This window comes from Triticum aestivum, chromosome 2A (assembly GCF_018294505.1).
Source record: "Triticum aestivum cultivar Chinese Spring chromosome 2A, IWGSC CS RefSeq v2.1, whole genome shotgun sequence".
Lineage (NCBI taxonomy): Eukaryota > Viridiplantae > Streptophyta > Magnoliopsida > Poales > Poaceae > Triticum > Triticum aestivum.
The window spans coordinates 70,086,030-70,101,229 of record NC_057797.1 but is presented as its reverse complement, the minus strand read 5'-3'; the positions used below and the strand labels follow the sequence as shown (position 1 = coordinate 70,101,229).

Genomic DNA, 15,200 nt, shown 5'->3' with positions numbered 1-15,200 from the left:
AGAAAGGGAAACGACACGTATTGTATTGTTGCCATCGAGGATAAAAAGATGGAGTTTATATCATATTGCATGAGTTTATCCCTCTACATCATGTCATCTTGCTTAAAGCGTTACTTTGTTCTTATGAACTTAATACTCTAGATGCATGTTGGATAGCGGTCCATGTGTGGAGTAATAGTAGTAGATGCAGGCAGGAGTCGGTCTACTTGTCACGAACGTGATGCCTATATACATGATCGTACCTAGATATTCTCATAACCATGCTCAATTCTATCAATTGCTTGACAGTAATTTGTTCACCCACCGTAATACTTATGCTATCTTGAGAGAAGCCACTAGTGAAACCTATGGCTCCCGGGTCTATTTTCCATCATACAAGTTTTCAATCTATTTTATTTTGCAATCTTTACTTTCAATCTATATCATAAAAAAACTGAAAATATTTTCTTATTATTATTATCTCTATCAGATCTCACTCTTGCAAGTGGCCGTGAAGGGATTGACAACCCCTTTATCACGTTGGTTGCGAGGTTCTTATTTGTTTGTGTAGGTACAAGGTGACTCGCACGTGGTCTCCTACTGGATTGATACCTTGGTTCTCAAAAACTGAGAGAAATACTTACGCTGCTTTGCTGCATCACCCTTTCCTCTTCAAGAGAAAACCAACACATGCTCAAGAGGTAGCAGCACGTTCCACCACTAGCCTGCTGTCGTTCAGCAATTGACGCCGTGATCCGCCGCCATGCCCATGACCTTCATGATCACGTTCAGATCTGCGCGGGGAGGAACGGCTTAGGAGCAAGAGTCCCGCCGCCACCGACCACCGACCGAAGCTTTGCCCGGACGCTAGCGGCCGGTGGCGGCGAGGGAGAAAGAAGGCGACGGGGGCCTAGAGCAGCGGCGACGACAAGCCGCCCGAGTCGCCGATGGGACGACGCGGGGGCGTTCGATGCCTTTTTTCTGGGGCGTTCGTACAAAAGTGGGGGAGAATTTACTTCCCCAGCCTCTGCACCAACTAGGAATGCATGCGACCATTTTAGTATGAGTACCAAGATAAACATGGTCCTCAGAATTTTTTAAATGAGTATCAAGATATTTTTTGACGAGTGGTTCCACCACACACCAAACTTGATCCTCAATAAATAGAGGAAAACCCATGTGCATCACCTGTCAATTCTAGGAATAGAACTCGTGTCGTTAGGCTTTACAACCGCATGCCCAACCACTGAGCCAAGGCTCTCTTTAAGATATCAAGATATTAGCACTATATTTGGCATGACATTAACTGCACGCTAAGCGTGTTGAGCGCTCGACATTGAAGCAGTCTAGATCGTTGGATTGACATGATTTGATGACCGAGATTAATTGGATTTGCCCCTTAGGGTCTTTTTATATTGGTATAGATGTAAGATTATGTCGTCCATATCATCGTTCGCCCAACATTCCCATTCCCTTTCATCTTTTATCAACTAACCTAATAAAATGATGTTTTATTTGGCAAGACAGTAAGTGATTCCCAAATAAAATCCTAAAATTTATTCAGATAGGTAAATAACGAGTGGTTTGATAAACAATTATTTATACAATCACAATAATGTGAAAGCTAATCATGGGCCAACATACTATATATAATATTTACACACGTTGCAACAAGCGGGCAATTATCTAGTCCACGACAAAAGTCCTAATGAAAACTATCATACCACAAAATTTAATTATAAAATTAAGTACTAATTCAAGATATAAACAAGACAAATGATACTATGGTAGTTGCTTAGTACAAATTGGGCTATGAGTTAGTCCCATTAACGGTACCACGATTGACTTTGTTATGATTATTCCCGAGTTGTGAGTTGAACTTGTAAATAACCTCTTGTGGCACGTTAGACATTATATGTATGCAATGCTTATATACATTTTTCTCAAAATAAAATAAACTAAAATATATTGGCATGTACTTTTATACATTAGGGGCCTCTTTGATTCACAAGATTATCAAAATGCAGGAATAGGAAAAACATAGGGATAAGATGGTATCTCCTCTTCTATCCCATAGGATTACAAAACTATAGGAATTTGGATGAAAAAGTGTTTGACAGCACAAGAAAAACAAAATAATTATACCGAGAAGTATAAATGAATCATATAGAAAAAATCTTAAGGATTCAAATCATGTGAATCAAACGACCACCGTAAGGAAAAAAATCCTAAGGATCGAAACCTTCAAAAATCCTATGAGGTTTATTTAAAATAAAATGAGCCTTGATTGCACCGGAACTTAGTGCATTGGACATGTTCTCCGAGTGCTCCTATTATACACTCTTTGTGTGAAATAGACCCTCTGGATGAGCCAACCACTGACGTCGACGCTCGCTGGCCCATCTGTTGCCATCATTCTAATCACATGTCTCCCGTTACCAACGGTTAACACCATTGTCATGCTGCCTTGTTGCCCTGCCCAAGTCGTCACCTCGTCTCCACCCCTTTGAACATTCCCCTTCTCCAGCGCCGATGATCCTCCTCACACCTACATCGTTAAAGCACCGCCTCGCCTCCACCGGTAACACCGTTGTTGGCCATGTCGCTCCTAACTCCGACTCAAGTCTTCGACCCCGGTTCAATCGGTCACATCTATCGCTGACCATGGGAATTGGGCGGATAACAATGAAGGTGTGCATGTTTTTGAAAGTGATATCCAAATGACATCTTATATAGGATATTTATCAAGGAAAATAATAGCTACCCGCAAAGAAAAAAGCCAATACAATGAAAAGACAATGGGTCGCGGGCCGTTAGTACAATGAGATTACATTGCAAAGCATATTAGCCTTTTTCTTCGTCCCGTTATACGCCGCTGAAGATTTAAAACGCCTTAGCTATACCAATTTTAAAAATCGCAATAACCACTCGTTCGTTGAGACGAGATTTAGAAGCCGATAAAGAAGCATTTGTCGGAGCATAGAATAGGATTTTTAATTTTCCGGTCTACAATGAACATCGATGTGACCCAAAATAGTTGGGCCTGCCAACAAACGAATCCAATAGGCCTGAAAGCCCACTTGCACTGATATTTCAGTACCACCAGATCCCGGTGTCCAATGTCAAACTCATCGCTGCCCTCAACTCACTGACTGAACTGTGGGCCCGGGGAAACACTGCACCGGCATTTCTCCGCCGCCCACCAGTCTGCAGTAAAGCCTCACGTCACAGCCGTACACGTCGGCCTTAACCGGTACCGCCGCTACACACACAAGCGAGAACCTCACCATCCCACTGGCATGTGGGCCCAAACCTCGCAGTGTACAACGCGGTCCCATTTGTCAGCGACAAGCTCCGGGAGCGAGCTCGAACTCACCGCGTCGCCGTGGCACCGGCGGAGGGTCGTCTCCGCCGGAAATTAAAATCCGCAGAGCAACGAGAGGGGAGGAAAGAAAGGAGCACGAGGCGTAAAAAAGCCCAGGTGCTCCCCTCCCCCCACCCCCACGCGTACAAACGGCTGCCAGCTCCACGCGAGCCACCACCCTCCCGCCCCGCCCCGCCCCCAAAACCCTAGCTAGCCCCCGCCTCTCCCCCTCCGCGGCGCTCGGAACCGCGCCGGGATCCAGGAATGGCGTCGGCGGACATGTTCCCCAACGTCTCCTTCTCCGACGTCAACGCCGCCGCCTCGCAGGAGGCCGCCGGGAAGGCCGTGTTCGGCCTGGACCCCGCCACCGGGGCGGTGCGCCTCAGCCTCGTCAGGCCCGGCGCGGAGCAGGCGTTCCAGATCGACCTCTCCGACGCGCAGGTACGCGCCGTGGTCTCCGTGATTTGGGGAGGAGTGGTGCGGCGGGAGTGGTCTGGGTGCGGCTGGGCTCGAATTCGTGTGGTTCCGAGGGGCGCGTGCCGTTGCTGCGGGTTCGGATGAGTAATGTTTCTGGTTCTGCAGATATTCAAGCTGGGGCCGATGGAGTGGCTCTGCGTGAGCGGCGAGACCGAGGCCAAGGCTGGCGTGGAAGAGGTACTCTTCAGTTGCTCCGTTGGGTTCTAGTTAGCTTTGTGCCTCTGTTGGATGTACGGTGTACCCCAGTTGAAAATGTGTCGTGCTAGCTTCGCCCAGTTTTCTGTTTAAGGATTGGTTATTGCAGGGTAGATGATATCGAGGTAGAGAATCAATCAATTTCCCCTAGAAATTCTTGAGTGGTGATTTGGTGAATTTTGAAAATATTAGTTCTGTATCATGGCACGAATAATGCAGATTCCATGGTATTTTGTATTCCGTGACACACTTTTTTGGCACGTTTTATGCTAATAGTAATAGTGACTTGATCATTAGTAGATGAAATTGTAGTATGATCTAAGCATGGCTCTTCTAAATGCACTTTAATGTAGCTTCAAATTTGTATAAAAAGCAACAAACCTCGACACCTTTTTCTGTTTGCAAAGGATTGTGGTGGTAGCTATTCTGGAATAGAGCCTGATAAAACTCTGGATACTTTGTCTTGATTTGGTGTAAAGATGGATCCCGTGCCATTTAACACTTTTCTTTGCCATCCTCTTAATACCTCGCTAAATTTCCTCCACGTAGGCTAGTGGTGAAGTTCTGTGAATATTTGTTAATAATTTTCTGGCCCTGTATATTGGAATTTTCTTGTAGTACATATGAAATGGCTTCATGTTAACTCTCAGTTCTTTGAGGCAGAAATTGTTTTCAAGAGCAATTAAGGTTGTTCTTAGGACAGAAGCCGAGAGCAAAGCCTTCTCTCTAGCTTTTCAACGATGGAAACAACAAACTATCAGTGGAAAAGCTGGTTTGTCCTTTCATTTCTTGTTTCTGATAATTTAAGTAGTATATTTGTTGCATTATCTCGAGTATTTCTCTTAATGTTAGTTTTTATTAGAGTTACATGCATGCCATCAGCTCCATCTGCAGTATATAAACAGTCAATAGTGACCCTCAAATACAAGACAAGTTCCTTTTCTTTTACACATGCTAGCTACCATGCGGTTTGACACATTATTCTAACACTAGCTGAACGATGCCATCTCCCTCCCCTTCCTTTGGTAGGCACATTTAAAACTAGCACATTTTAATGCTTTATGAATGCATGTAAAACGTGCATGATGAATTCACTAAAAGTATGTACATCTTTGGCATATCTTGTATCTGTGTGGCACTGGCACCTGAGAAATAGCAGTGACTTGTTCATCGAATAACTTACACCAGAAATGATGCCACAAATTCAATTTTTCCTTTCTCTTTGGTGAAAGAATAACCATAGCTTCTTATCATGTCTAACATATTGCTGGTTATCTGACAGGTGAATCATTGGAGAATGGATCAATAGTGGCTTGCAAAAGTAAATTTGATACAAAAATTGAGGCATCATCAGCACAGATGTATTTCCACTACTATGGCCAGCTATTACATCAGCAAAATATGTTGCAAGATTTTGTGAGGACAGGTCAATATCTCTACCTGACGTTAAATACTCAACTAAATTTACACCGTATGAAATTTGAGAAATGCTTACCTTTTTTGAACTAAAATTTTCAGTTTTTGATTCAGTTATCAACATGGCATTAAACTCATCTTCTGCATATATATAGTAAGTGCATTTTCTTTCGCTCCAGGAACATACTATGCTGCTGTAATGGAAAACCGGGCCGACTTCGAGGGTAAAGTTGTGGTTGACGTTGGAGCTGGTAGCGGTATTCTTTCATTATTTGCTGCACAGGTGCGCTCGAAACTTCTTCATTGGTTCTTTGACTTTTGTCACTTTCGTGTCTGATAACATAACAGGTGCTGTTTGTCATGTAAATACCAGGCTGGTGCCAAACATGTCTATGCAGTTGAGGCATCTGAAATGGTTGAACATGCCCAACGGCTTATTTCTGGGAACCCATCGTTTGGACAACGAATCACGGTTTGTTTTATATAAGTTGGATTCAATATGTTCCTTTTCAGTCTTTCCTTTGACTCTACTGAAACTGTACATCCCCCTCTTCTAAATAGATCATCAAAGGCAAAGTCGAGGAAGTTGAACTTCCAGAAAAAGCTGATATACTGATTTCTGAGCCTATGGGTATGGTTCTCAGCTAATTTTCTGGACGGTTCTATCCTTTTGTGCTTTGTCTATCTGTATGCATACCAATCAGTATATATTTTTAGCAATGTTCAATGCACACCTGTTGATATATTGAGAAGTGAGAATTCCTGGGTTTGTCTCAGCCCCTGGTAGCTCTAAACGACACATACTAGAGTACATTATAAACTGCTCCAAAGTGTAATGGTTATAACCTGTGGACTATTTTTGAAGACAAGGTCCTGCTGTATGTTTGATTCAGCAGTTTATTGTAGCATGGTTGAAATTTCAGGTCCAAAGTACTGTAATTTGAGTATTTGACACATAGCACTAGCAGCTTCGCATAGCTGTCATAGCAGGATCACACCTTAACAATTTGCATACTGCTAGCATTCTGAAGTTAGAAATTTGGAATACTAATTCAAAAGTTGATAGGCCCTTAGAATGATCAAATGTCTCCAGAGAATCAGGTATCACGTTTTGATCTAGCCCATTTTCTAGTGCAGGTTTTTGGTTTGTCTGTATGTTTTTGTTCAAAATGTGTTTGTGTTCCAACATTCACTTGTGCGCTCATTATTTTGAGGAATAATAAAATCATTATTTAGTTTATTTTCTGAAATTTGTATTTATGATTTATTATCATAATGTTTTGTAGGAACCCTTTTGGTGAATGAAAGAATGCTGGAGTCCTATGTCATAGCTAGGGACAGATTCCTTGCTCCAGATGGTAAAATGTTTCCAACAACTGGAAGGTGTGTTTCTTATGATTAACTCTGGATCATAATTACTTTTGGCATCTGTCTCCACTTCTCAGTTATTCTGTGTATGGTTATATATTTTCCAATTGAATCATTATTATCCTGTGCTCTTAATCAATTGTTCTTTAGCATTTCTTCTTTTCTTCATGCATGTGCCTGCCTTTTTTCTCCTTGAAAAAGGGGCACTTGCATTAGTTAATCATCCTTAGTAGCCTCCCTCATGGACAGCCCAGTCTTTCGGGCTCGGTCCACAGGCCTGAACTAAAACCTGACATGAACAATGAAATAAACTAATAGTGCTCAGAAATATAATGCTGAAATGGCCGGGCCAGGTTCGAGGCCCACAAAATATTGCTATGACGCCTGCCTTGCTAAAAGATTGAAGCTATAAAACGCGTTTGTGAGTTTTTGAGAAAATTTATCTGTTATATGATCAAAGAAAAATACCAGATGATGACAGTGCATTTTACATGTTCTTATAGCAAGGGATCCACCACCTATCTTGGTATATAGTCATATCATGTAACTCTGGCTAGTGCTTTGGTTCATAAGGCTGTGCTTTGTGCGACTGCATGGTTGTAACTTGGAAAATTGTTTTGGACCTTGTACACAGAATGGATGTGTTGGCAATGTTGTAAATCCATGTTGACAATACCAACAATTTATCAGCAAATAAAGAACAGGTCACACTGTATAGGCAGTCAGTTTGATAACATCTGTATTCTGGAATTGTCATACGCCAATAGAACATCATATCAGAATGATGTCATTTGAAAGTTCAGAGTCATATTTTTGTGATGGATTGGAATATGTTTAAACTTTGTGCAATACTGATGTTAAATGGGTTTACAAGCAGTTTGGCTCTGCCTGAAATGTCGTAAACAACGCGCTTGCATGTATGGTTCTATAAATCATTTAAAAGTTACTCATTGCTGCTTGACTTCTTGAACATTTTCTAGGATTCATATGGCTCCATTTTCCGATGAATACCTCTATGTTGAAATGGCAAACAAGGTACTGTCATTTGCTAAACCCTGCATTCTTATTATCCGGTGTTTTCTGTGGTTTTATTAATCCCACTGTATCATTTTGGTGAATTATAATAAAGCATAGTTACTGGATTTGGTGGTGTATTCGCTTCCGTGTTCTTGTTATGCGTGATATAAGATAGAACGGAACATGATATGAGGCTTCTGTGCTCAGTCATTTGTATCTATGAGATTGGTGGTTCGTTGATTTAGCTTCAAGTCCAGTCCTTCATCGGTGGATATCTTTAGCATATATAAACTGTAAAGTAGAGAGGAATGTGTGAATCCATCTCTGTTTAAAGCAACCAGCCAATCACAGGAATCCCAAGCATGTCCGACACTAAATTGTTTACAATTGAAAATCCGAAGTGTGTCCATAATTTCTGTAAATGGCATTGTTTCTTAATTTTTTTGCAAAGTTGAGCATTCATCCTTTTTGTCCTCCTGTCCTAAATGCAAAAATGGTTCTCTGCCTTTTGAACTCCCTTGTCGTCCTACCTGTCACCCAGTCAATTTTTCACTTTCTTTTCTTCATATACGCCTTTCCTAGTAATGTCATTCTACTAGCTGATTTACCTCTGCTATGCATAATTCGGCACGACTACTCCCAAGCTTAACTAGTCCTTAGTTTGTTCCAAGCATGAGGTGCATGGTACACTCATGTGAGGTTAAAAATTAATCTTTATGAGAATGCATGAGTAAATGAATGCATAAGGGGCAATATAGTCTTTTTCATTTGGTGCCTTGGTGGAAGTGCGGAAATTCAGGATATCAAGTAATGTGAAATGGAGGGAGTATTTAAGACCTCAAAAATGACAAGAATCTAATCAGGACGGTCGCAGCTTAAAAATGCAAACTAATATAAAAAGCAGCACAGTTGTTGTGTAATGGTACTCCCTCTGTTTGGAAATGTTAGATGTCGTGCTTTTGGAGATTTAACATTCATCAACAATTAGTTCAACAATATGTAGATCACATGATACAGAAGTTATACCGTTGGATTCATTTTCATCGTTTCCAACAGTAACAGTTTTCTAGACACTTTTGGTTCGTTTTCACCGCTCTTTCCAACGGTATTAATTTTACATCACATACGTATATTGGTTGAACTAATTGTTGGTGAAAGATAAATCTTGGAAAGCGTGGGCATTCCAAACTGGTGGAGTGCTAACTACCATCTCTGCAGGATTTGCTTTGCGTTTATCTTTTTACTGAAAAGAGTAATCCAGGTCTCTCTGAGTTCTGCATTCTTATCTTGAGTTTTGGTGTACTTTGCAGTCTCTCTTCTGGCAGCAGCATAACTTCTTTGGTGTTGATCTTACACCCTTGCATGGCTCAGCGTTTGACGGATACTTTTCACAGGTGCACACTACTTGATCTTACTAGTTAGCATTTTGCATTTCACTGCAGCTAGCCATGGTAAATTGATTGCTAAATGCGTGTTTTCATGTTGTCTAATTTTTTTTTAGCTACCTCTGTAAGCATGTTTCTTCCCGCACCATACTTTAGACTGGAGTTGCATTGACACTCAGTGTCACTAGTAAATACTTATTTGAGCCGTTTGTAGTTGATCGTTGGTTTTGCTTTCATCATGGATAATCAGGTGCTTCAGCTTCTTGCCTCATGTTTTGTTGAAAAGAACCTACTATTCTCCAATATATTTGTATTTAGACACTTAGTATAGTAAGAATGGAATACCCGTAACAAGTTGATCTGTGAAATGTTTTGCTTTCTGTTTCCGACTAGCTAATTGATAAAATTAATCGTAATCTGTTTCTCATGGATCTCGTAGGTTATCTGGCCGTGATCCGATCTTACCAGTTAATTGCTAAAATTACTCGTGCTTTATTTCTTATGGATTTCGCAAGTTACCGTACTGAGATGAACACTCTGGCTATTTCTTTCATGATTCCTGCTCGGTTCTGATGCGGTTGAAGGCTCGAAGCATGCCATTATTATATTTTTGCTACTTTGGTACTTTGTATATGGCCCAAGAATGAGTGCTATTGTTCTGAGCGACTGTTTCTTATTGTCGAATCTAAATGTGTTTGTAATTCTCATGTAGCCCGTGGTGGATGCATTTGATCCAAGATTGTTGGTTTCTCAATCTACGTATCATACACTTGATTTCACTACCATGAAGGTGAGATACATTGAGATGATATTGAAGTTAATTGCATTTTTTGTGGAAGTTGTTATTGTTTGTACAAAATGTGGCATCATCATATTTCATTTTCAGGAAGAGGACCTTTACGAGATTGATATTCCCCTGAGTTTTGTATCCTCTGTTGGTACTAGGGTGCATGGGCTAGCCTGTTGGTTTGATGTGCTGTTCAACGGGAGGTCAGTATATTTTGATCTGTTAGTATTATTTTTCTGGGTGCTGTATTGCATTAATAGTTCTGTATTCAATCCCTTTATTCATTACCCTGGTATTAAAAATCTGGTATGTTTAATGTAGCACTGTGCAAAGATGGCTTACCACTGCTCCTGGCTCCCCTACGACTCACTGGTACCAGTTGCGATGTGTACTTGCACAGCCATTATATGTCATGGCTGGCCAAGAAATAACCGGCCGCCTGCATTTGGTGGCCCACAGTGCGCAAAGCTACACAATATACTTAACAATGTCAGGTTGGACACCCTTTTATTCTTTTTTTACTACTAGTAGTCAAATCTATTGGTCTTGAATTTATGAAGCTCATCGTTCCTGTGGTCTTCTGATTCTTACTGGAAGCCAAAATGTGGGGTGTGGGTGCGGACCCAGGCGGCATCCTGCAGACATCCACTGCCAAGCTCGAACTCAAGGAGCCTTACTACAGGCTGTCTCAACCACAAGCTTATATGCCACAAGACCAACAGCAGCTACCGTTGTCATCTTTGCAGGCGCAAGTAAGTTGTTCGCAAATAGTTTTCAACAGTTATCTTCACATTGTATACTGTGATCGTACATCTCTGTTTATGACGGAACATCGACAACACTAGAAATACCACCATATGGCTATTCCCTGCCAAGGCACATGACCCTGCATTGTTCTAGTTTTGCTTCTATGGATAACTAGTAAGATGCCCGTGCTACGCTACGGGGTAAGAAATGATCAATAGAACATTTGTTTACTTATTAAGTTACAATTAAGATACCCGTGCGTCGCCACGGAACATTTTTTTTTTACTTTACTCGACATTTATCAAAGTGACCTTATATTGTTAATAGGCCCACAACCGATATACGGTTTCCAATCGATAACCCCTTGGTCCAAGACAAATATTTTCTCCTTCATTTTCACCTTGCAAGAAGACTTGGTATTCTTCCTACTCGGGTTTCTCAACGCTTACTTTATCTAATATTGAGTGGTAGAGAGCATGAGGCAAATAGAAATCCATCCACACTCATTTGGTGATTATGATTATACTCGACCAACTTTATTTCCGAGTCCAAATCAATCTATCTCTTCGGCTCCTCTTTTCTTAGCACGGGCTTCACCTGCAGTCTGCACCATTCTCCGCTAGAAAAGAGGACACATTAAGCATCTCAGTTATACTGCGTACCTAACTTTAGTATCAATAATGGAAGAACAACAATGCAGAAATATCAATAGTGGTCCCCGCAAATATGCGCAATGGAAGTACGGTGACTACTATCCTTCGGCTCAAGTCGATGGGCTCAACATGTTAGCACATTATCTCATTCCTCCACCTGCTCATGTCGAGTCATCTGATCATCTATGCTTGTCTATGAGGTATGAGCATTATATGATGCACCATGCCATCCATGGAAAAAATGTAATGCCAATGGTAAATCACGCATCCGAAAAATTGATGTTGTAACATTCTAAACCACTTTCATGATTTGAAAAAAAACACAAGTACCTTAAAGCATATAACACAACCTACAATACATGCAGTCCAGGCACACGACCCATTCCCAAAAGTTGTGTCTTTCGCCTTAGCTCTAGAACCTGCTCCACGCAAGACAATGGTGAATCCTCTCAACGCATTACAAGTTTACAACAGCACACGCATGGCGCATCCAGCAGCCGGACTCCTCCTCCCAATATTTGTTATTGTTGGCTTGCTCATGGCGTGCGCTGACATTTTTCCCTCAAAAGTAAAAAATAAACACGTACACACTCACGCCGTCACGCGAAGACACCAGAACCAGCTGAAAACTTGAAGAAAGGACCTCCAAACAAAGAAGAATAGAACCACATCCCTGAAGGCCCCAAAGAGAGCCCGCACGCCTCTGGCCGCCGCCACCGAGATGACCGTGGACGAATCCATTTGTGAGCAGGAGAAGCGCCTGGCAAGAATCTGGGTTGTGATACGGAACAGAAGTCAACATGAACGGAGGCACCAAACTGATGAAGGCTATCGATCGGGGAGGACACACCCTGCGCTTCACCGCCTCTGGATCTGCTCCGGCGAGAAGGGCCACCAGATCCTCTGTCCAGCTAGCTACAAACTGGTCTCCAGAACAGCCGCCTCTGTAAGTCGCCGCAAACCAAATCTTAGGCGGCCATCACCGCCACATCACCTGTACAACTACTCACACACCCCGTCGGCAGCTCTAGCGCGTGAACCATCGAGGCGGGGACAGGGCTAGGAAAATACCAGAGTCGATGGTGTAACTGTCGCCTCAGCAGAACCGCCAGACCACACAGGCCCATAGGCTCCTCGCCATCGCCGGCGAGATGGGGTAGGAGCAAGGACCGCTTTATTGGACGCGACGTGCCGCCACCATCCGAGCGCCGCCCAACCAACCCGTATCTACACGCAGGCGGAGTGCTGGAGCTCCCCCCACGCCTCACGAGGTCAGACGGCCATCGGAGGCGAAGAGGAGCGACGAGATCGTCGGCGGAAGAACTGAAGTCGCCTCCCGGTCGCTTCCTTTTCACCTTTATACTGTAGCAGGGGGAGGAGAGAATCACCCGGCTGAAGTGGGTTGCCTCATGTACGTTGGATGAAGATCTGATGGTCTAAACTGATGGATGGCAGGCACACCATCACCACCAACTGAGAATTTTATAGTAGTAGAGATACCTTTGTATGAGTCCCCGTGCTTTCAGAATTGTTTTGTTTCCACGTAACAACCTTCACAATCACATTTCTTTTGTTTTACTGCACCTAACATGTGTACTGTACACAGGGATCTGGGCAGCAGATGCAAGATGGTCTCAGCCCTGGCATCACTGTAGATCAGGAGAGGGACTCCGCAGCCTTCACTCGACAGGTCTGAAAGCTGTGCCGCATGCTTTGCTTCCTGCAACGAGAGCTCAGGTCTGTACAACAACGAGAGCTGCCAATGGCTAACATTGCGTCCAGTTGCGGTAGGAGATCATCATGTCCGAGTTGTGCAGCTAAACGTGCTCGTCCCTGCCCCGCCATTTGATGTCAGAAAACAATAATAGTGATTGAACCGCAAGTCGAAGCTAGAAGACATCTAACAGAGAAGAGGGTTGTACGTTCTTATGTATAATTCTACAAATTGATTGTTGCGCGTGGGAGTAGAATATTGATAGAATGATAGTCATCATTGTTGTCCGCTTGCTCAAACTTAATAACAAGTAAAAGGTGAGCCCAGTTTTCTCCGTTAATAACTTCTAACTGGTCCGGTTTAGCTTCCCAGACTGCTGTTTTTATGCTGCATTGTGCTTGGTTCAATTTTTTGGGTCTAGTTTGAAGAGAAGTTTAATGCTAGATGGTGCACATGCTTCGCTTGCGGCGGACCCAAGAGCCAAGATGAAGGGGTCATTCCTTTCGCCCATGGATCTTGCCAACATTCCCCGCTAAAAAGGATCTTTGCTAACATCAGTCAACTGTCCGGCACGATCTGGCAATGCCAGCTGCAGATAGGGGTTGGCTTTGGCGGTTACTGTTGCACAATCTGCTGCAACCAGTTAATTAGTGGAAACAATCACGACATGTCGATTGTTAGGCTGGTCATAGTGGAGAGTAACTTAGACTAGTAACATACATATATTACTACCTTCATAGTGGGTAGTGTCATAGGTGTGGTAACATAGTTGCCTTCATTTATTACTTTGTAGACTCATTATGCATTGGAAACCGCTATGTGATGGTAACATATTATGTTACTCTATTTGCCTCTCTCCTTATTAACTACTTGCCACATCATCAATTTTGCTTATGTGGCATTTATGTTACTACCTATGTTACTCCCACTATGACCAGCCTTACCTTTCTGTTTCGGGATCTACAGTGTGGCGAAGATCTTGTTCCAGCCCGTAGGGGCCGTAGGGCGGGAGATCCAATGCGACGCCGCGCGCAGGGGCTGCGTGAAAGTGGTGAAGACCCGACACATCACACACGTGAGGTGCGCGGTGTGATGATCACACGAGCGCATCAACGTGCCGGTGACGGAACTTCCTTCCTTCGTATGGTTCGGTCTACCGAGGCGTTTGATTTCTCTGGCACGAGGATGAACCGCCCTTTGGTTGCTCAAAAACAAGACGACGCTGCTCAACCACCGTGACAAGAAGTGTTCGTACACTGATAAAAAAGAAGTGTTCGTACATCATTCATGTGAAAATAGTGTCCCTGCAGAAGTCGCAGCTTACTTTTTTTTTGAGGGATAACTGGGATTTTATTCAAAGCTAATAAAGTTTGGGATACAAGCAATATCAGGCGTAACACCCAGCCACACATGGCGTCCAACAGATAGAGTTGAGGCTCCCTTCGCTAACGAGTGAGCTTCAAAGTTGGACTCTCTAAACTCAAAACAAAAACTAACAGAATCAAAATTAAGACTAGTGTGCTTTATCTCTCTCAGAATCGCCGCATAGGACGGGAAAGCTTCATTCTTGATGTCTCTGACCACTTCATAGCAGTCCGACGCGATGGTCAGGTTACGGAGGTTCAGATCTTCAGCTAATGCGAGTGCTTCGCTGCAGGCTAGGGCTTCCAAGGTCGTTGGGTCCGTCAATCCAGCCATTACCACTGCTGAAGCACCCAAGAAAACACCCGCACCATCTCTGCATATAGCTGCTGCCACCCCTTTCTCTCCCAAAGTTGACAGGCCTCCATCCACATTTATTTTAGCTGAACCATCTATAGTAGGTATCCATCTTCGCTGCCGCTGTTTCATTGCATGGGGCGCGCTGGTTACTGACTTCTTGTTCGATGCAATTTGAAGCTTTTCCAGATAGTTATTGATGAAATCCATAGTGGTTAGTGGACTCTGGAATTGACTGTCATGAATGGCACGCCGCCGCGCCCACCATATAGCCCACATGGTAATCAGTACACACGCCAGCTCTTCCTCCTTCAGTGTATCAAACAACCAGAAGATCCACATCTTTGCATCGTCTGTTTGGTTTGATATAACATGCTCC

General features: G+C 43.1%; 1 protein-coding gene across 1 annotated transcript; it reads left to right on the top strand.

Annotated features, from left to right (window-relative positions):
* Positions 1 to 3,512: 3,512 nt before the first annotated feature.
* Positions 3,513 to 13,473, top strand: LOC123187548 (probable histone-arginine methyltransferase CARM1). The gene is made up of 15 exons (XM_044599436.1): positions 3,513 to 3,784; positions 3,926 to 3,997; positions 4,679 to 4,787; positions 5,298 to 5,441; positions 5,611 to 5,714; positions 5,805 to 5,903; positions 5,993 to 6,062; positions 6,718 to 6,814; positions 7,780 to 7,834; positions 9,127 to 9,210; positions 9,914 to 9,991; positions 10,088 to 10,191; positions 10,310 to 10,482; positions 10,586 to 10,740; positions 12,995 to 13,473. Exons 1-15 carry the CDS (start codon positions 3,608 to 3,610, stop codon positions 13,082 to 13,084), a joined length of 1,611 nt encoding a protein of 536 aa, XP_044455371.1. The 5' UTR covers positions 3,513 to 3,607; the 3' UTR covers positions 13,085 to 13,473.
* The last annotated feature ends 1,727 nt before the right edge of the window (positions 13,474 to 15,200 follow it).

What these genes read in the sequence shown, in the direction of transcription:
- LOC123187548 (XM_044599436.1), top strand. Translation starts at nt 3,608, where the DNA reads ATGGCGTCGGCGGACATGTTCCCCAACGTCTCCTTCTCCGACGTCAAC. An exon ending in TCGACCTCTCCGACGCGCAG is followed by an intron (nt 3,785 to 3,925) that starts GTACGCGCCGTG and finishes CTGGTTCTGCAG; the next exon opens with ATATTCAAGCTGGGGCCGAT. An exon ending in GATGTGCTGTTCAACGGGAG is followed by an intron (nt 10,192 to 10,309) that starts GTCAGTATATTT and finishes TGTTTAATGTAG; the next exon opens with CACTGTGCAAAGATGGCTTA.